The 23,089-nt window shown below is 35.7% G+C and overlaps 1 protein-coding gene and 1 long non-coding RNA gene across 2 annotated transcripts in view; one reads left to right on the forward strand and one right to left on the reverse strand.

Moving 5' to 3' along the window:
• The window catches only part of LOC106916636 (uncharacterized), a 78,824-nt gene extending 58,562 nt beyond the window's left edge, over positions 1–20,262 (forward strand). The window contains exons 3-4 of the long non-coding RNA XR_001418026.2: positions 19,042–19,131; positions 20,176–20,262. This is a non-coding gene — a long non-coding RNA (uncharacterized LOC106916636). The remainder of the gene's footprint in view (positions 1–19,041; positions 19,132–20,175) is intronic.
• Positions 17,690–23,089, reverse strand: part of LOC106916626 (mannosyl-oligosaccharide 1,2-alpha-mannosidase IA) — a 200,198-nt gene continuing 194,798 nt past the window's right edge. The window contains exons 10-12 of the mRNA XM_014985029.2: positions 22,037–22,209; positions 20,159–20,274; positions 17,690–19,141 (exon numbers count right to left, since the gene is read on the reverse strand). Coding sequence (XP_014840515.2) covers positions 19,000–19,141; positions 20,159–20,274; positions 22,037–22,209 — 431 coding nt within the window. The 3' untranslated portion in view covers positions 17,690–18,999. The remainder of the gene's footprint in view (positions 19,142–20,158; positions 20,275–22,036; positions 22,210–23,089) is intronic.

Consider the following 23,089-nt stretch of genomic DNA (forward strand, 5'->3'; position numbering starts at 1 on the left):
TTGATCAAAAAGCTAACTATTTTTGATAATTGTGATTGAAAGTGAAAGGGGCATTAAATTGAATGTTAGGGCAGTTCTCATCTAATGTCTAGGAGTATGGGGTATAACAATTTTAAGTGATGATTAAAATGTGCCCTCATGAATATTTTTACTGAAATCTGATTGATTTTTGTTTAGTTCATTAAAAACTGTACTCCCTTTGAAGTTGCAGATGATGGAGAAAGTTCACTAATGAGTTCTGTAGGCAATTCTGATAACCTAAAAAAAAAAGCAGCAAGTCTATTTTACTTTCACCTCCTGAAGTAGGATTATGTGAATTTTGTGTACGTATAGTACAAATGGATATAATGTGCATTGATATTACCTCCGTTTACCACCAGCTTATACACTATTTACTAATATATACTTTTTATCTGACAAACGAACCTCATGTGAAAACGTATTATAGTTTACTGAATGACTAAATTGCGTCGATCTATTGGGCAGCATTAATTTGCCTAAAGAGGACTGGTGTTCTGTTTCACTGCCATTAATATGTCGAAATTGATTTCTCCTGTGTTGCACAGCACTACTTATGTCCTTGTTTTCCCATGCAGCAATAGGAGAATCGACACAATGACCATGATGGACGACCTCCATTGATTTTTTTTTTTTTTTTTTTGTAAGGTTATATGACACTAGAGGTTGCAGAAATTCTGAAATCAGTGAAACATGATTATCCTATCTATCCCTGTGGACTTGTGAAGGTCCTTCTGGGAGATGCACTTAATCATAAAGTTATCCATTTTATTATGACCTCAAAAGCTGGACTGCCCTTTATCTATGTGTTCAGATGTTGCTGAAGAGAGTTTGCTTTAATGCATCAAGAAACAGGTGAGAGACTGTCGTCAGGATTTGCCTACAGTTGGTTTTACTCTGTCAAAAGACAACTGAGGGGATTTAATGAGGGAGAAGGGCTGAACAGAAACGGCAAAAAATTAAACAAACACAAAACGGAGCAAAATCCCACGAATGAGACAAAATACAAAGACAAATGGATACAATGAACCTCAGAAACATGAGTGACAGAGAAAACGGAAAGTAAACTCGGGAAGCATGGAGCTGCCATGCAGGCAGAAGAAAATTAGAGCTATATCATAATGTGAAAACTTTCTTCTATCACTACACTGTCATAGAAAATAACATTTGAACAATGTAATATCCATCCAACCCTAACCTTAGCTCTTCCAGAGGAATCCCTAGGCATTCCCAGGCCAACCCAGAAACATTGTCCTTCCTGCATGTTCTTGGTTTTCCTCTGGGTCGGTGTGACACCCCAGGAACAGCTTACCAAGGAGACATCCAGGATGCATCCAAACCAGGTGCCCAAGCCACCACAACCGAGTCCTCTTGATGTAGAGGAACAGCTGCTCTATGTGGAGTGAACTTCTCACCCTGACTCTTGTGTTGCTTGTATCCGCTATCTAGTTGTTTTGGTTCCGACCCAGAGCTCCTGACTATAGATGAGGGTATATTGACCGGGAAATTGAGAGTTTTGCCTTTCAGCTCCGTTCTTTTTTCACTACTACAGACCGGGATAGCGCTTGCATCCCTGCAGACACCGAACCAACCCACATATTGATCTCCCATTCCATTTTTCCCTCAATCATGAACAAGACCCCGAGATACATAAACCTGTCCCTAGACCGAAGAAGGCACTCTACCCTGCAATATCATACTATTACAACATATATATTTATCTTGTTATGACAAACTTTTTATGTTCTTACATTTGTAGGAAAATTGTATATAAAAATAATGTATTGTCATTCATTCATCATTGTGGATGTGAGCTGCATTGAAATCCCATGGAAAGTCTCAGCTTGTGCATGAAAGTCTGAGCTTGAAAAAAATCAAGCACTGTCAGAAATTTATTTTTGGCAGCGCAAAATTATACTGTCAGTGCAATATTTTAGGCAATACATTCGTGTGTTTTTATTTATTTTTTTATTGTCTCATCAATTTGAAGATTATCTGAATTATGTGTGATTAGCTTTTAAAAGCCCAACTACAAAGATATGAGCATTTGAGATTTTAAGTCTCCCATGATGATTTATGGGAGACATTTTCTAAATTTATTTTATTTTTTTACCATGACTATAAAGTCATTTTTATTTTCAAAAGCATGTCATGAACTTATGACAAAGTCCAGAATTCACTTTTAAAGGAGGGAAACCAATTTGCCAGTAACCATATTTACAGAGCTGGGATCTGTAAGAAAAAAATATTTCATAAATTGATATTTTATCAGTGGTCCAAAATACTTTTTCAATGTTATCAGGGTCTAACCACATGCAGCCAAAACTATTTTGAAATCTGCTTCATGTCTGTGCTTCCGGGTGACGTTAGATTCTTTGCAGTATCCTCTGATAGTATATCAGTGGGCTCAAAGTAAAGCTGTCGGTAACACTTTATTTGAAGGGGTGTGCATAAGACTGACATGACACTGTCATAAACATGACATAACATCTGTCATGAACATAAAGAAGTCTTTATGAATGACAGTTGTCATGAAGTGTCATTCGGTAAATAATGACACTTTTAATGCAAAGTTGCTCTAAAAGTTGCATTAAAAGTTACATGATTATGTAAATTATAATTTAATGCAAAGTTGGCATTTTTAATGGACTTTTAATGCAACTTTTAGAGCAACTTTGCATTAAAAGTGTCATTATTTACCGAATGACATTTCATGACAACTGTCATAAACATTCATAAAGACTCGTTCATGTTCATGACAGATGTTATGTCATGTTTATGACAGTGTCAAGTCAGTCTTATCCACACCCCTTCAAATAAAGTGTTACCAAGCTGTCTTATTTGTTATTGGTGTGAAGACAGAATAAGACCTCTGTGGACTCTAATTTAGACCCTGTGATTTTGATTGACACTTTTAATTAGTCAACAGATGAAATGATAATGAAAGTAATTGTGTTCTACAGCCCTAACAAGATGTTATGACTATTATGTTGGTGCTGAAGCAATTAATTCATTAATCTATTAGGTACTGATAGAATTTATAAAAGTCAAACATTTAGTGCATCTTTAATAGTGCATGGATATAAGTGTGTGTGTGTGTATATATATATATATATATATATATATATATATATATATATATATATATATATATATATATATATATATATATATATATATATATATATATGTGTGTGTGTGTGTTTACATTTCTGCTGCATTTGAAACTAACAGAGACAGAGTTCCCTTTTACTCCTACAAGTGAGTAGGAATTATTATTGGGAGTGTTTCTTCTAATGGTTTGCTTTAATTGTCTAAAAGTGTGGAAAAATATTGAAAATGAAGACGAGTTGATTTCAGTTCTTAATTTGCCCAATGTCATTTCATCAATGAAGGTTTGAGTGATACAGTCGAACATAATTTATTGTACATAAAGCAGTGTGACGGATTCTGGGAAGAACTGGGATGATCAGCAGTGATTAAGTCCTGCTGCGGATCAAACTGATGTCAGATCATTACTCACAGATCACTCAATCACATTCTTTATTCACCTTTTAATTGAAAGGAAACCATTTTTAAATCAGACGGGCTGTCTCGTGTTGAGATGTCGCTGCTGACTCTGTGCTCTAAATTCTGAATGACACTGCGGATACCTGGCAACATGGGCTGTGTAATGGAAGCTGGCAGCTCATCTGCTCCTCCTCAATCACTCGCCGCTGAAGTTCAGACCCTGTGCAGCTCTCACATACCAGATAGGAAAACATCTGTCTGGGGAGGAAATTGTTCATACTGATTTCAGAAATGCAAGAATTAGCTTTACAAAACTTTGTAATGAAACCAAAGATCTGATTGTGTTGTATCAGAATGGAACAATTAATTCAGTGAATATTTTTTTAATTGTAGTACTTTTACAGAGATGCACCAAGATCAGAATTGGACCATTTCCTTCGAATGTCTGATTGTTGATGATTAGCAAGTTGGATACCATCTTTTTCTCCAAATAATTAAATACATGAAAACTAGAATTGGCAACATAATTCCTGGAACAAAAAGCATGTATTTTGTCTTGGAACCAGAAAAAGGGACATTGGTATAAATGGAGATTCTGTTTCTGTTGAATCCAAAACATGACTTTCAAGGGACCTCCAGCATTTTTTTTCATAGTTTGTGTTCAAGAAGGGTGCAAATTAATATTTGTGGCAGTCAAAAACAAACTAAAAAGTTTAAGGTATTGCTTTTCATTTCTGCCATGTTAACGTTTTATTTAAAAAAAAAAAAAAACTGCAAAAAGAAGGATTACTGGCACAACTGTGAATGACTGGTGGTATATGTTCATATCATCAGAGGTTATCTGTTGACAGTCCGTTTTGTGAAGCATCAACCACAATGTCCTAGACATTGTTGAGATAGTTGCTTTCCTTCACTACAGGTCTCAATTTCAGAAATCCCAAAGATTCTCAGTAGGGTTCAGGTCTGGTGTGAATGTTACTTAAAAATAACCATGCTGCTGTCCATAGATGTACCTTTTGTCCTATAAAACAGTGTGAAGAAATTCTTACGACTGGCATTGGTTGATATGAATCCATCTTGAGCCTGAAAATGTCAAACTAGCTTATCTATAAGACCGACCCTTATGATTACCCCATCTTCACTTTAAGTCAAAAGTAAGTCTGAGTTAAAGTGAAGCTCTGTGCCAATTACTGATCCAGCCACACAGGCCAATCAGTCCAGTCTGTCAAGAGTCACTTTCACCTTATCAGTCTATAAGACCTTAGAAATATCTCTCTCCACATATCTCTTGGCTCAGTCTTGACATTGCAATTACAGGTGATTATCCTTACCTTTTTTACTTTTAAACTACACACGCCCTTGTGAAGGAAAAAAAAAATGCTATTCACGTTAAGAATCGAGAACGAATGTCCTCCAGCGCTGTTTTTTGATACTCATTCTCACTGGCGCCATCATTAGCATCTGTGTGTCGCACACACTGGGCAACTGCATGACACAACCAGCTGCCCTCTAACTCAACTCATAAGTGCAACATCTATTAAACTCCTTCAAGTGCTGGTGATGGCTTCTACTGGCGTCAGTGTTTTAAACATCACTATATGGCTTTCATTTACTGTTCTGACAGACTGGATGCTCCAGCAAACGCATCCATCTAACACATTTCACAACTCAAAGCTACCATCAATGCCCTCTGGTACCTGCAGAAGATGTGCCAGCTTCTTGCTTATCAAGCTATTTTTATAACGGTACATCTTTTCAGCATGTGAATGATATTCTGGCCATTTCTTTCTCTGTATAACCTGCAGCTTATTTTTTCTCGTCAGTGTATTTATTTTTGGCTCTTTTGACCAACGTTCCTTTATACATTCATTATTTTTCACCCTCACTGAGATCCAAAAGTCAAAACATCATTCTGCTACATAGATTTAAACAAAACTGAGGTTTTACCAGTTGTGTTGTTGTTGGCTGTCATCAAGCAGTGGGGCCATTTACACAAAGCAAACAAACATTAACCAGGAGAGAAGCAGACACATTAATCTACAGGACGTTGTCTCGCAGAGCTATTCCCAGTCCATCTGTTATGACAGGTTACACTGCTAATTACATCTGAAGAGAGAGTGTGTGTCTGCTGCATTTTAATGACTGTACAACCATTTCTGTATGACTCATCCAGCCTTAAAGTAGTTTCTATCAAGCAAATAATGAGGCACATATTTAATGGTCTGCTTCTGGTCAAACATTTTTTTGGAAATATTCAGTAAAGGTTTTCTTTTGTTGTATTTTTTCTGCAAGAGTTCAGTTCACTTTAGATTCAAAAAGCAAAGCATATGGACAAAAAATGCAGTGCATGTTCTGGAAATAAACACAAAAAAACAAAAAAAGCATAAGTAAAATAGAGTAAATGCTGCCAGAGCATAGACTGCAAAATAAATACAAAGACAGAAATGTGTTATCACAAGTAAAGGGAAATGCAAAATTCATGTATATTCTGGAAGTCATTACAAATAAAATCAAATGTTTACACTTGCTGGAAATGCCACAAAATAGCTGTTGACATGTTTACAAAGACACAAAGAAGACAAAGAAGGGAGAGACCAGGCAAGGACAAGCTTGTTTTTTCCTCAGTGACTCATTGAGTTTTGAAGCTTTATCATTGAGGCAGAAAAAAATGTGGAAAATGAGGTAATATACAGCAGAAGAGATTGGTGGTACATCTGTCAGAGCTACAGCAGCTAATTAAAAAATGTGTCCACTGTGACGGAAAATAAGATCTGATGTCTTTGCTGCACTATATAAGTCAATGCTACAAACAACTTCGTTTGATAGTGATGCTAATGAGGATTTAAATCTTTCGACATCTCGACATTTTCTACTGTCAGACTCTAGTGTTGAGAAACTTTTACTTTTGAGGGGTTTGCTCAAAATTAAATACAAATATTTATATGACCTTGGTCAGTGGGACTTATTGTTTAAGTCAGATACAATCTTTTTAACTTGGGGCATGTCTTGGTGGAAGAGTTTTCTTTTTTTCTCTTAAATTGTCAAGATTTTCTTTATAAAATAATAAAATTAAGCTTTTTTGGAAACATATCTGTATAAATTATATTGTCTACCCTAATACCAACACGCATATCCTCCAGAATATCACATAACTAAATGACTTTTTATAGTTCTCTATTAAAACAATTTTTACCATCTGATGCAGTTATTAAATGTCGTGTTTCCGTTGGCTGTATGTGGAAAATCTGAAAACATACATCCGTGTGTAATTAAGTTTCACTTGATGAATTGAGTTTCTGAAAATATCAAACTAATATTAGTAACATTTTAATTTGATATTTATTACAATATAAATATGAACAAATGAAACAAATGCCTGTAAAAAACGCAACACAATTTGTTTACAAGGCATCAGTGATTTTGAGTGATTGTGACTTTGTCCAGGAATATATCTATACCAGGATAGTTTTTTCTTCCACATGAAACAAACCTAACCAACATATTTAGAAACATAATTTCTCACCATTTTGTCTGTTAAATTTAGATTTTCAGATTGTGTGTAAGTTTGACAGTTTAATACACAAGTGGGATTCTTGTGACACAATGATGCACTGGGCATATGTGAAGAGTTTTAATGTAAGGAATTTAATTAAAACATTATAGTTTCATCATTAATTGTTAGTTTACTGCAAGCACCCTATGCTAAACGGGGGAACAAGACTAAAGAATGAAGGCCTTCTCAACTTCTACTTTCTCCCTTTCAATACAGAGCTGAGAAATCAGAAGGGAGCTGCTATTTATAAAGCTTTCATCATCCTTTTATGGTTCACGTTTCAGAGTAGAGGAAACCTCTAATGAATTTAAAGAAAAAAGCATTCAGTCTAAAATTCTTTTGTTGTTGTTTTTAAAGAGCACCTGATTACACACCGTTCTTTGCTCATTATTTCTGATTTACTTTTAACATTATGCATGTGCATGGCAAATATTTTTCTGAGTAGATATTTATACTCAAAAAGCTCTCTTGATTACAAATTGCTGCCAAAGTGCTCAGACAGGGGTTCTGCCCTTTGGGTTCACAGCCAGAGACGAAACAAACTTAAAAGTAGCTGGGCTGGTTTCTATTATTGGATTGATCAGCCAAATTTAGAAAAAGGTTTTCATGGAAATAAATGATTGAAGAAAAAGGTAGAAATCTGTAAAGCCACTAAAGTTTATTATCTAATTCAGTTTGGAAGAGGAAATGATTTGGAGTGACCTCTGGGGAAGAATACAGTTACATGGACCAATGTCATTTACGGTCTTTCTTGATAAAGCTTCAAATATATCTAAATTTTTTATTTGATTTGATGAAATAGACTTAAAACTCCATGTTATCAAAGCTGTCATGTGTTTTTACAACTAAACTTATAAAAAATATTTTTCTGTGTTAAATGTTTGACCGAACTAAAAACCTTTCAGTAACTTTTCAGAGTTTCATCTAAGAATTACTTCCAACATCCAACAGATGTTAAGTCATGAATGGACTGACTTTGAAAGGTTATTGTAGCCTTTTGAGGAGCTGGTTTAGTTATGCTTCTTTTGTTTGACATTGTGTTGCTGCACAATTTAGATTTTTAATTACATCTTTGCATAAATATGAGTAAAAGTCAAATTCCGCTTATCAGAATAACTCAACAAATAAACTTCAGTGTCAGTTAAGTGATTTTTAAGTGATTTTTCATTGTCAAATATGATCTAGAAACTGATTAAAATCGTCTTTTTGTTGAGCAGGTCAGCACAGTAAAATTATTTTAACATTTTAAAGTAGCCGTTTGCAGAAATTGAGATTCAAAATATTATATAGTTTGGTTTTAAAATACAATTGCACCTGTTGCCATGTTAAAACAATGGATCACACATTTGCAATTGATTTTATATTTAACTGTGGTTTCAATTTTTCCCTCAGCCACACCTAACATTTTTCAAACTTCACAGATTTTTGAGAGATTTGTTCAGTATAAGGAGCTAAAAACAAGCCATTTTCTCCAACTGAAAGTGTGCAGCTCTTAGGCTGTCATTTGCCAGCACAATAACATTAAATCAAACAAACTATAAAGATCAAAGCAACACTCTGGCAACTGAAGCAGAAAGCTGCTGGGGACATTACGGTCAGCAGTCAAATGGAGCGTATAATTGCTTAATTGACTCTGCTGAGAATCATATTTGAGACTGTCCCGATCAAGGCTTTCATGATACACATCACTGGATATGCATGTACTAATACTAATTGCTAAAATATCAGCATTATTTTTCAACTTAGTGTTGTGGAGCATTAAACATGAATTTGCTACATTTGTATAATTCTGTAGAAAAAAAGCAGTGACAGAATTCAAACTGGTATATATGTATTTATGTTGCCTTTTTAGTCGCATATAGACTTTTGTCATAAATCGGCATGTAACAGAATTATGGCTGCCACAAGTAACTTTTTCTTCTAATTAATCTAAAAAATAGTATCAGCCAATTTTTTTTGCAACTTTGAAGAATAAAATGTAGATGAAAAATGGTGAATAACAGCCTGGATAGCACCAGCACTATTGAAATTGAACTAAGTGGCTACAAATCTTATTTTCAGTCTTAATGTTTGATATTATGCTGAGCAGAAATAAGCCAACCAAACTAAGCTGTACTGTGATCGAGTATATAAATAAGTCTTAAGGTATAATTAAAGTCACCAATCTCCTTTTGATTATTCCTGTGTGGCAGATGGACTGCAACAAACAGGAGAATACATAGAAATGTTTTCTATATTTCTGTATAGATTATCAAGATGAGTATAGGCTGGTATTTATCATTGTTTTCCAATGTAGTGAAAAGTGAACTTTTTCCAATGAATACTTGAACTTAGAATTTAAGCTATTCTAGGGAGGCATGATGCTTGTACATCTGTTCTATATTGCAGATATTTCTGCAATATAGAACATATATTTGGAAGTCAATCAGTTGAGAAAGCTGACGGAGGAATATTTGTCAATTTGTCATAACTGTGCTCAACTGATGGCACATAAAGACCCACTGAATAAATAAATGAGAATCGTAAACGGCCTGTACTTTAACGCTTTATCTCCAAAGGGCTTTACACTACATCGTCATTCACCCATTCACATGCTGATGGTGGTAAACTACATTGTAGCCACAGCTGCCCTGAGGCCGTCTGACGGATGCGAGGCTGCCATGCAGCAGAGTCACCAGCCCATCCAACCACCAGCAGCAGGCAAGGTCGATGCTTGCCTAATGAAAATAATTTATGGAAAGTATGTTTAATACCTGCTTGAAGGTTATTTAAAAAAAAAAAACTTTAATCTGACAAACGAGCCTCGGAGGAATGCACTTTATAACTTATTGAATGACTCCATGTCAGTTTGAAACAGTTTTAAACAAACTCTATAGAGGCAGTTTAATTTCTTGCAAATTGTTCACCCATTTCCCATAATGGTGGTCAAACTACATGGTGAATGAGTTTACCTAGCTAACTCTGAAGATGAGTATGGTAAAAAGAATCACTTTAAACTCTAAAAAGAAGACATAAGATTCAAAGGATGATAAATGGGGCTAAAGAAATTACGAAATTAGTGTTTTATTATAGAAACAAAATATTGAGAGGAGGAATTGTTGGTCATTTGAAGCTTTTCAGACTTCTGAAGACCAACTGAGCTGTCAGTCATAAATATTTCAATGTTTTATCAACTTATTATACTTATGGCATGCAGCATGTCCCTTAGAAAATGTATCTCCCTGATTAAAGATAATAAAATAACTTGGTTCGGTATAAAGGAGAAAACAAATTTGATTAGGACATTCCTACCTAAGATACACTTCACACAGACTCATTAATTTGATTCTGTGTTGACTTTTCAAACCAGGTCAGAGGGGTGATGCTAGCGGGTAAACTTCAACTTTCATTCATCATCCCAGCTCATTACACAGGGCACAAAAGGGCATAATTATGTTAATGAGGGGTTCAGTTTTTTTGTTTTGTTTTGTTTTTCTAATCTAAAAACACACAAGTAATGTCTGTTGCTTTTTAAATCCTCTTTTATTCCCAAATGGTGAAACATGTCCTTCTAACTAACATCCTTTTAATTTAGGTCACAATCTATCTTATGTTAAAATGTCCAGATACTGAAACAGCTCGAGGTTCTCCTTCATCTTGGTCTTTGTGGACATGTACCAGGTTGTCACAAAGCACTGCTCTCAAGCTAAATACATTTTAACTGCTGTGCAGAGCACAGCATAGTGCTATCGCTTGGTGCAGGCCTGCTCTGCTGTCAGGAAACGCAAAGAATAAAATGGCTTTTAAAAAAAATAACCACAGTCTATGTGTGAGCAGCCTAGTCCAATCACATTTTCAGTACCATTTTATAAAATACTTAAAGCAGGCACAGAAAAGATCAAGGCTTATTTTTTTTATATTTGATACAGGATAGTAGTGATTGCATAAAAATATTTTGAATTTTATATTTGGGGCAGCTGCTGAGTATTTGGAGTTGAATTATTTTTGATGTTGCCTGGAAACTCATACTACAACTACTTTAGGTGTTATGTGGTGATTTGTTGTTTGAGTAGACTCACATTTTATTGTGTTGCAAATGTTTCTTGGGTTTGTTTATATGAACATCAACTTGTCTTCATTTCCAAAGGTTAACAAATGCTACTAGTTTCTAACAACCCAAATTTGCAGATTGTAACGTTCAAAGCATCCGAGCAGTAAACTTCAGTGCTGAAATATCAAGTGGGAATTGTATTACATGATTTAAGTCAGTCAAAATCAAAACATATTGTCAAACACGTGATGCCAAAAGCAGATTGACCTTGAAGTTTCACGAAAATTATTTACTTGCTAGAAGATGATCATTTTACCAGGAATAACTGGCACACACCTGGCCACATTCTTGTTTTATAATTTGCTCTAAATCAATGTAATCCACATTTACAGATTAGTTTCCTGCTTACTCGGGTGTTTCCTGCATGAAAAAATCTATTTTTTTTTCTTTTTCTAAGCTTGTCTTAAACAAAACTCCAGCAACTCAAACATAACGTGTTTTTAAAGTCCTTTTATGTCCTAGTGCTATAAAACCATTGCACATGGTCCTTTTTATAGTGAAAGGTTTTGTGATTGCTGCTGTTTTTAGACAGCTTCTGTGAACCTGGTAAAATTGAGAAGAATGACATTTCATTTGTTGGTCTCAAAGGAACAAAAATGTCACAGAAAAAAAAAAAAATACTGCTTTTATTACCAGAGCAGTGTGATTCACCAGAAACACGCTGGATAATTTAAAAACCTTATAGTAAACAAAACCCAGTGCTTTTACATCTTCAACCTAGTAAAGACAGATTGATCCAGAAACTTAATGCAACAAGCAGCAGAGCATTTTCCATCAGTAAAATGTTGTTTACATTAAACTGGTATAAAGAAAAGATGACAGGATTTTCTGTGTTTCACTCATCTGAAAAAGAGCCCCCCCCAACAAAACCATACATCTTCAAAGCTGTAAATCTCTGCAGAGTTGAGTGCTGTGTGGCATACCGCATGTGTTTTGACAAATTAATATTTATGCTACGGGAGCTGTAACAATGAGTATTAGATTTGAATGAGCTTCTAGGTTAAATTACTCCCCAAGTGAGGCTTTTACATCCTTTAAACATTAAAATAGTTAATTGACAGGAAGGCTGGGCCTCTGTTTAAAGATGGTAACATCAGCATGGGCATATTAAAACAAAGTATCACTGAGTTTTTGTTATTACACCAACGCTCTGAAAATATGTCCTGCTATTTTTTAAAAATATGGATAATAACATGGTTCACTTAAACCACACGTCTCTGATTTAAACGTCAGGAACAATGAGCCTGCTGCCAGCGCTTACTGAGCACTGAGGGCTTTTAAAATGCTTCCATTTTGTTTTTGGAACTTGAAATCTAATTCTACCTTTGAATAATTAAATTAGATCAAACTTGGAGGAAAATTAGATCAAATTAAATTAGATCAAACTTGGAGAAAAAGTATGTACTTTGCATTGTCTCCAAGTTAATAGGTGAGGTTTTTAAACCACCCATTTAAAGTGCATTTGACGGTTTCTGCAGTTTAATCGGCTCTAAAGCTGTTTTACCAACAGACACATTGAACCTTCATTGCTGTTGCCTTTGGTTTTGAACAATGCTACCCTAAAGTTACCTTAAAGACAAGCGTGCAGAGCCATGCGTATATGTATTTTTGCCACCAATAAAGTTTTCAAACAGCCAGTGATTTATTATTAATAAATTGCTGATTTTTACAGGGGATCAATAACTTAGACCATAGTACACAGCTGACTCATACCCAGCAACAACATGTAAGCTAAGGGGAACACTGCACAAATAGTTACTTTTTAAAAACAGCACTATGCTTTAAATCAAGATCCATTATTGATGTATGATATCCTGGAATTTCACTACGACCGTGAACAATAACTGAGTTGAAATTATAAGTTTTGAAAGTGACTCAGTTTTGGCGGGATGTCAGCAAAGCCTTCCATCCTCAGACTTGAAGGTCATCACGAAAGATAAACCATTAAAATAACAGTGGAAATGTGGAAAAAGTAATTTTATGAATACGTTTGAGAATAACAAAGTTTGAGAAGGATATAAACAATTGGATACAGCATTTAAAAAAAACATTTTGCAAGTAAAAACAAAAATATAATAGATACACCTTTGTTATCTTTTTTAGGAATGTTTCAAATCTAAGTTTGCCAGGAGTTATGACTTATTGCTGTACCTCAAAACGACTTCGTCACATAAACAATATGAACAGAATTGTTTGAATATTGGGAAATATCTTAATTATGACAGTTTGAGATTCAGTACATGCATCATTTGGAAGTTTTGAATAAATAAATATAAATTGCTGCATTTCTGCGTTTCTGGATTTTGACATTTTTGTCCTTTCACGCATCGTCTGCCCAGTCCTTGAATCAGTTTTTTTTATGCTGAGATTTTTCTTTTTTTCTCTCATTAAATCCTTCCAAAGTGTTGGTTATTTTTTAATAGCAGCGCTAGTGAAATGTAAATCAGTCACCTCTGGTGTGACCTTTATGTGAAAGCCTTGAGCAGAAAGTTCATCCAAACCAAAGCTACAGTACAACATTTTTATGGATGTGCGTGGGCTGCCTGCTTGTCGATGGTTTTTCAGCCCCTCTGCCTCTGACCTCTGAGCTGAATGCTTTATTTTTAGCTGTATTAGCAGCTCATTATGCAGTTGTGTTCCCTTCTGGGCACTAACAAGGTGTTTGGGGTAGCAGATGAGAGCAACCTGGAAGACCTTCATGTGTTGGCAGTGGGGAGAGGAGCTGGATGTTCTGACAAGGCCAAACTAGAACTGCACAGTAGTCTGTCTGAGAGGTGAGGCACCTGTTCAGCATGGAGAGGACGAACACTGTTTGTCTAATAAAAAAGCTGAATAAACTTAATCTGTCATTCGGCATTAACAGAAAAGTTTAACAAGATTTATGATAATGAAACCAAGACTCGGCTTCAAGCAGTACTATTAGTAATCTAGTTGGTCTATAATTGAATATGAATATTAAAAGACAGCATAGCTTGATTAAGCGTTATCATTTCCATTAATCAAATCTGAGGTAATGGTCGCATAAGTTTTAATAATCATAAAATTAGATGATAGCATGGGACATACTGCCACAAGTTTTTATGTGGCCTGGAGTAAATCTTTCAAGCATGTTTTTGTTCATCACACATTAATGGTTATGATTTAAAATAAAAAAAAATCCATTACAGCAGGCAGTTCACTCTTTTTCATAAGAAAAGTCTGAATTTCTGGAAGAAACCGGAGGTGGATTTTTGATGCTTCAGGTTTTTCTACTTCCAGGTTCCCCTTCCAGCAGGACTACAACCCCCAACATGCAACCAGAGCTACATTTGAATACTTAAGATCAAAATATATGCGTGTCTTGGTGGCCCAGACAAAGTCCTACCTTAATCCTATTGAGAATATGTGTAAAAGACAAACATTTATGTTTGCAGTTGTTGCACATTCAGTCTGACTTAGCTTAAGCCATCAGAAATGTCTCTATATGTTCAAAACTTCTACAGACTTGTAGCTGTCATTTGATTAGGGGGCTGAACACATCAAGATTTCGGATTTGTTGTAAAAGTTCAAAGCAATGTGTAAATAACCCACATAACCCACTTTGCAATTCCACACTGGTTAATTGCGGGATTTCTTTATATATATATATATATCTCCAACCACACTCCTTTTGTATTTTGTTTTCAAACTTTCAGAATTATCCTTAAACCATAAAAATGTCTGTGACCTGCAGTTGTCAATTTCAGGGTTTTATTCCTTACCCTGCCAAGTTTAGCACTCGGAAATTAAGCTGCAAGAATGAGATGTTCTACTCAATAATTGTGATATCATTTACTAACTTTGTCATCTAGCAGCATTTCTTAAGAGCTGTTTTGCTTTGAAAACTGTGTGATATTAAAATTTTTCCCAGAATACATCTGAAGGATTGTGAAGGAAGGTGTCTGAGATCAGTCAAAGGTGGAGGTAGGAAGCTGAGAAGCCAGGGATAAAGAGACTAAACCTGTCACATCACAAAGCTAAACTTCCTTTTGCCTTTATCTTCTACTATTTTTGTCTCTGAAGTGATAAAAGCTTTGATTCGGAGCTGCAGCTAAGCAAAGATGTTGAAGTTCTTATGATTGAAAGCAGCTGGTGTTGGCTGAGGTTCTTGAACAGCTAAAGTGAGCACCGGGACAGCGCCAAGCAGGTGAACTTTGAAGAGAAGATTAAGAGATCTTATCAGATCAAATGTCAGGTTAAATGCAAATCACAGATGCAGTACAAATTTTTATTGTACTTTGAGCTTTTGCCACAGTTTACATGAAAACCCAGTAACCAGGAAGAAGTTGAAATGAAAAAAGATGTTACAACTCAAAAAATATCACCTCAGGTTTGTGGATGAAAGTTGGAAATGTGTCAGTTTTCTATGTTTTTACTTTAATGCTTTTATATTCAGGCATTTTCCTTTCCTCTTGTCAGGTGAATCATCTTAAGGGGAGCAGTTTTTTTTTTTTTTGTCTAGGCTGGCAGCTGTTATCTGTGATAAAGTCTGAAGGTAGAACAAAAACGTGATGGACTGATTCTTTGTTCTAAAAGGTCAAATTACAATTTTGTAGACATAAACACAACCACTGCATTCATTCCATAGGCTAATATTGGAAGGGGTTCAATAGTATATCAATCCTCTGATATAAATATTACTCTCTAGTAATGCAAATCAATCACTTTTTGTATCCGATTGTAATTGCAGGTAATAAAATAGATATTTTTACTAGTATTAATGTTTTGTTTGTTTTAGAAATAAACTCAGTTGAGGGTTAGGATTAGCCATTGTTATTAAAGCAAGAGAACAAATTCCTAGATTAAATTGCTTGTTTCAAAGACTTCGTGGATTCTGCGGTCTAATGCCACTTGTGAAAGAAATTCTATAGCTAACCAGAGATGCAGCCTGAGCTCAAACTGTATAATATTGAAGCACCAATCACTTATGTGGTCAATTTCTGATCTCTATTTTTTGTAAAGCTTTTCCTTGCTATATTTCATTTTAGTTAATTCTAATTTCCCTTTAAGATGTATGATGGATGTCATTCAAATTATTTATTTTTGGGCTTTTTTTTAGGTCAGTTAGCCTCTTTGGCATTCCTGTTTTAATACTTATATTCCATACAAGCTAACACACCATAGGAAAAAAAAACCCCTGTGAATACATGTTTTTTTTGTGTGGAAATGTTTTAGTAATGTTTATTAATACAATTTGTACTAAAAATGCCCAACTTTACCTGCAGCTTAATTTATTGTATATTTATTTAATCAATTTCAAAGTCGACATGTTTAAACATTTAGCATTTTGTTCTACATTTACAACAAACATTGATTTTAACTGTAGACGTCTCTGTATTCCTAAGAGAATATACAACCTTACCGTGACTGAGGATGAAACATTTTAAGCCTTCCTGGAGTCTGCCAAAAGCTTTGCTCTCCCCAACAGCCTCAATGAACTGCGACATGCCTTTTAAAAAAATTCTCAGTGATAATTTTCTCTCAGTAGAAGCACTCACACCCAGCAGTGGTGGAAGAGATTTTAGCGTGATTTTAAGGCTCTTACGTACGACAGATCAATTGATCAGAATGAGACTGATTTAGATTTTTGCGTTCAGCTGAAAATGGCCTGATTCCAGTTATCAGCACAGTGTGGAGGGAATGGGATGCATTATTTGGATATTGAGCAATCAGTCTTTCTAAATAGGAGGCTCAGTGCTGGGTTGACTTTTATAGAAGGCTCACTGAACCCGATGTGATCAGAACAGATGTGGGATAAACTTGTCTTTCAAACTTGGATGTGATTTTTGACAAATTTAGCTTTGGCTTAATGAATAATGTAGGAACAACGCCGATCTAATAAGAGGAAAGAATTGATGGTGGTGGGTGATTCTAAATGGACTCATTTGTGCTGTTAAAAATCAGTCGACGTGTAATGATGCACATTGTGCCCCATCATCCCATTAGCATAGCTTATCTGATGGAGAATATTGTAATCATATTCTGGCTGCAGGATGTAACGTGGCTAATATTTCCTTAATAGACAATTTGAGCTTGTAGCGCTAAACAGTTTATACAGGATCCATGACATTTGAAAGGTAACATCATCAAATTACAATTAAATGGCAATAATGTATGTTTCTAGCATTTACAGTGGATGTGAAATCACCTGAAGGTATTTCGATGAAATTAGGATTCAGGTGACAGCAGCTGTAGCTGAATCATTTGGAGCGGATGATATTAAGTCTCGCTTTGTTGACTTGTCACACTGCGTGCGGTGCAGCAGCTAAACACCGTTAGTCATTTTCTGGTCATGATTGCTGGAACGTTCCAAAACAACGAAAAAAAGCATCTTTTTAATTAAATCTGCGATTAGTTTGCTGGAAGCAGCTATAAATGGCGGACAAGTAGCACTTTTTTTTCTGTTTGACTGCAGATTATTTTCCTGCTATTAAACACTGATAAGAAAATGCAAGTTTAAGTAAACAAGCCGATCAATATTAATGACACAACAATTATGATTGTTTTAAATGTACAAAGTTGCACAGTTTCTTTTTAATCAGTATTTGAAAATATTGAACAAAGTAAAATCAAACAGTAAGAATAAGTAATAACAATAATTAATATCAGCAATAACTAGACTTAAAATTAGACATTTGTAGATTTTTCTTTTTACTGAAACACCTGAGGGAAGCAAATCAAAGAGAACCCAGAACAAAAATAACCACTGAAGTTTTAGAAAAAGATTAAGAAAAAAAAAAAAAAAGAGACACAAACTAAAGTCAAGACAAGCTCATACAGGTGCCACTCACTTCATCTGTATATACAGCACATTCACTCCACGACTGTGCAGAAGATCAACCGTTAACAGAACAGTGATGGAAAGTAAAAGCTCGTCTCTGCAGCCGAAAAGCCTGCAACATCGCTATGGATGTACGTGAAGGCAAAAAAAAACTCCCAACAGAACAGACATCCGAAGCTGGCTAACAGGTCAGATGTCTTTTTTTTTTTCTTGATGCTTTATTTTTACAGTGAACAAATGGAGAGTGCTCCATTTTATTGTGAAAGGCTGAGCAAACGTTCTGTTGAAAATAAAATTACCAGAGCATAGACAGGAAACATATTCTTTTAAAATGTGGTCCCTGGATGCATAAGACAAAGCCTCTTTCCTGACATCTCTGTCCTTTAAAAAATTCATTCAACCTTGTTTCAGTAAGAAACATGACATCAACATTAGTTTCGAGGTGAATTTGAGTCACATTTTGTGTTTATCTGTACATTATTTAACTCCCATCAGATAGTTCCTCCTTTCTTTAAATTTCAACAACACACTTGGCTTTAAAAGATGGGAATAGAAATGCAAAAAAAAAAAAGGAAAACCCTTTGGGCAACATGTTCACGAAGGAAAACCAGAAATAAGCCTAAAGGGAAAACATCACTAAAGGTAAACTAAAATGATGAGCAAAACTCAAGTGGTTCTGTAGCTCTCTGACAGTATGGCCCATAGTTCAAACCTTCTCCCATACATTTGGGTCTGTAAGTTATAGTGGTTTCCTCACAGAGGAAAGAAGGAAAGAAAAAGGTATCTCTTCATGAAAGTCATGTTTGTTTTGATTGTCCGCAAAAAAGAAGTGCCAGTAGGAAGGAACCCCGGCGAAAGGATATACAATCACAGCATAAAACGACAACATCCTTTTCTGGAAAGGAACTGAGAGTCAACCACTCACTCCTTAAAAGACCCTGAATCTGCACTGAATTGGTGTTTGCAATGTGGCTGTGTGCACATGAACTGTGCAGATTTGTCCGTAACCGTCTCAGTCGTTGAGTGGTGTTATTCAGAGACAGTTTTTTCCTCTGTTGCTTCATCCTGCAGACAGCTTTTACGTATGATGGGCAGCGGATGGGCTTCGGTGTTAAAGACCCAGTCTTCCAGGGAGAGGAGGTCATCGTCAGAGAAAAGCAGGTAAAGATACCTGAACAAACAAGAAAAACAGTTGCATTTTAAACACAATACTCCAAACAGAGCTGGGCTTCCTTCTTTTTTGATTGACACTTTAATATTTTTAAAATCAAACTATATTAATATCAGAACAATAACCTGAGTAAATGATGATTTAAGGGAAAAAGATAGCTAGCTTTGCAAAATGAAAAAGGGTTTTAAAACATGCTCAACCAACACAGAATAACCTGATGTAAAGAAATTTACCATATCTGGGTGTGAATTAGCAAAAAAAAAAAAAAAAAAAAAGGAATAAGTAACTGACAAAAACCAGTGACTAGAAAATTCATGGTTGGCTTAAGTGGTTTGTAATGTAGTCTCATGAAACCTGATGCACTGGTTTGTCATTCTTTAACTAATATGCCCCACTTATTCCTTGATGTGAAGAAAAAGCTCTTGTTGCAGCGGCTCTGTCTCATCTTCACGGCTAAATATTCTCTCAATGTTGACCACGTTTAAAAACCTCCCTCCCAGCTGACGAACTGCAATGCTTTGCCCTTACTTGGAAAACATCAATTATTCATCATTTGTGATTTCTTCTTAATCTAGATAAGTCACTTCACTTTCAAAGGAGCATGTTAGGAGCAGTGTAGCAGAGTAAAGGCAGTGGTGCTCTGGCGACTACTAACCTGAATGATTCGCACTGCCCCTCTCTTTAGAAGGATAAGCTTTTGTCATCTACATGCTGGTGTAGACTGACTGGTTTGTGTACCTTAATGCCTGGAGTATAAGAGCAGCTGAAACTAAACCTTCCTTGATGGGTAAAAAGTATCTGATTAAAAGTTAGATTAACCTCTGAAGCAGACATTGTGACTGTTTCATTCAAAGCACGATCGTGCTTCTTAGGCAGAACAGATAAGAAGTAGAGATGAATCCCCAGTGTTCAGGATCTGACCCTGTATTACTTTCATGCAGATGAAAGGTGGTGCAAGCAGATCTTACAATAACCTTCCTCCCAGCAATGGGAAGTTAAAAAGCAAGCGAGACTTACTTAAGTGTCTCTGACAGGAAGAAGCTCTGCTGCATGTTGTCATGGCTGGCTGTCAGGGCGTAAACATCACGGATCCCAGAGAAGCCAGACTCCACCCTGCAGTGCTGCTCCAGAGCCTAACAAAAGGCAGGAAGGAAGAGGTAAATGACAAGACCAAACTCTGATCTCTATAGTGCCTTGCAAAGGCATTCACACCACAAACAGAAATCTCTATTGTTGTTACAATTTTTATGTGGAATACCAACACAAGGTTGTCATGAAGTTGAAACAAAAAGAAATCTTTAAAATAAAAAGTTTCCTGGGTGTCTGGATCCAGCTTCCTTGCTTCACATCACATCAGCTTCACATCTAGGAACACATTTTTTCCTGTTCTTTACCAGATAGCTCAAAGTCAGTCAGAATGACTAGAGTGTCTATGAAAATCAATTTTCAAGTCTTGGGCTCAGCTATTCAGTCAAAGCTTTGTCTGTATGCTCCAGTTATTTTGCTCTACTGGAAGGTGAACTTCCAGCCCAGTCATAGGACTTTTGCAGTCTTGCTCCAACTTTTACAGCAGTGATTAGTTTTCCTTCACAAAGCCCAAAATGTTTAATTTCTGCTGCATTTATGCCTACATGAAATAATGCACAGGTTTATGACTACAGAAGGCAATTGGTAGCACTATATATCATTTGGGGATTAAAAAGGGCTGGGTCCAAATCTATAGCACATTTTTCAGTTTTTCTGTTTGTACAAACACGTAGAAAATTATGCATCCTTGTTTATTTCACTATTGGGTGCTATGTTATGTTGGTCGGTCACATTAAATGACTAAATTACCTAGACATTTTTCACTGTGTAAAGCCTTCACTGCAAGAGTAAGACATGCTTCATTCCACTGATGTTACTTGAAATAAAATTTAAATCCTTAGGTCAATAACGGTATTCACACGTATTAAAAAAAAAAAATCAAATCAAGGATAAAACATGATGAGCACCAAGCCAGCAACACAACTAAGGTCCAAGTAATGCCAAATCTGACAAGGGTGAGATGAGAGCAGCTGGGCTAGCCAAGCGGATTAGCTCATTATTATCCCTGCTACAGAGGGCTTGCTTATACGTGCTAATTAACAAAGACCCTGACGTGTTAATGCTTGATGTTCCTGAGCAGAAGTGGTGCACACCGCTTTCAACCTTTGTGCCTGATAATTATAGCCCTGTCAAACTCGTCAGCCTGATCTTTCCTCTTCTTGTGTGAGCTAAATTAATGCTAACTCTCACGACAGCGTGCTACGGTTTTCCGCAGTTAATGTCCTGCCTATTGCCACATTAATAATGGTGATTCCTGCACAGCTTTCATTTCTTGGTGGCAGAACTGTCTGCTCTACTACCTAATGTATAGTGCCACACAATATGAAAAAAGCTGCTGGATGATAAATTAGGGTGTTGAAAGGGCTTGACATAATAAGCGAGGAGAACCGTGGAAATGATAATGCAGGTCACCAATAAGACAGCAGTACAGATAGCAAAATTGCACTCTGTTCCATCCCCCCAATTAAAAATAAAATGAAATTACTAGTGTGTAGCACCGTTCAGAGGTGTGTTTTTCAATTCAATTTTGAGCATGAGGAATAAACCCAGTTGTAATTCCAAAGATGGATTTCATCTGTGTGTAATATCATCTTCCTGTAAACAGAGCTCATCTGTGAAGTTTTCAGCCATTTCTACAATTAAGTTTGTTGCATTACTACAAGTCATAACTGCACTTATTCAAAATAAATACCAGAGATGTCCAGCAAGAGAACCATCACATTCCAGAAGAATGTGATGATGATAATAATAATAATAATTACAAATCCTGGTCATTAAACGGTATTAATTCTAATTTACTGGTCTTACCTCTACAGCCTCCCATCCCCAGTCTCTGTATTTGGGGTCGTGGGTCAATCTCCACATGTACATGTAACTCTCGATGACTTCTGGTCGTAGGATGTAATATCTGTCACTCAGTCTAGTAGCTGTAGCTTCAGCTCCACTGTCGAATCTGAAGGCCTCAGGTCCCAGTCTGGTGGCTGAAAGAGACAGAAACGGAGATCAGACAAGAGATATTTCTTTGCACAAAGTTTTTTTTTTTCTTTTTTCATGTGATCCTTAGTGTTATTTTTGTCAAAAATCAAGATCAATCATGTTTTGTTTTTTTTCCCCTATTGGCTCAGGGACATTAGAGTTGAAATTTGTATAATTTGAAAGATTCCTGAGTGCACCAAATGTTCAGTTTAAAAACAAATAAACCCTCACAGAGGCTGTTTGTTACAAAATTGTTCTCTGTTTAAATATGGCAGGTACAGCGATCACAAAATGTCTGCAAATTGCTGCATTCAGACTGAATCTGTGAGAAACGAAAAGTCTGAGTCAGAGGCAGTACTCAGGTTTCTAGTCAGCTGGCTCATTATGGTGTGCATGCATCAAAAGCAAACATCAAAGCAATTAGTGGTTCAGTGTTTTTCTCAGAATAAATTATGTTTAGGTCAAAATATCAACAGGTAATGAAGGAAAACAGATAACCTGCTGAATGCTGGAAAAATAATAAATTAGAATTTTAAATTAATTTAAAAACATACTAAAGAATAAAAGTTAATCACAAAAGGCATATTTTGAAGGAATAGAAATGGCAAAAAAAGGGAGAGTACTTTTAATGATCCGATACATCTATGTTTTTTTTTGTGCTGTATGTAGCACATACAGCACAAATGTATGTGCTGTATACAGCACATACATTTGCACATACATTAATTTGATTTTAATCAAAATTTTGATTTTAATCAAAATTTTAATTTTGATTAAAATCAAAATTAAAATTTTGATTTTAATTTACTAACTCTGTACAGGCCTGAGAATCTTTGTTAGGTCTACTAATGATTCCCAAGATGACAATTTAGGCTGGTAGAAAGC

Source organism: Poecilia mexicana, unplaced genomic scaffold (genome assembly GCF_051168715.1).
Source record: "Poecilia mexicana isolate PSO_F unplaced genomic scaffold, ASM5116871v1 scaffold_16, whole genome shotgun sequence".
In the NCBI taxonomy this organism is placed as follows: domain Eukaryota; kingdom Metazoa; phylum Chordata; class Actinopteri; order Cyprinodontiformes; family Poeciliidae; genus Poecilia; species Poecilia mexicana.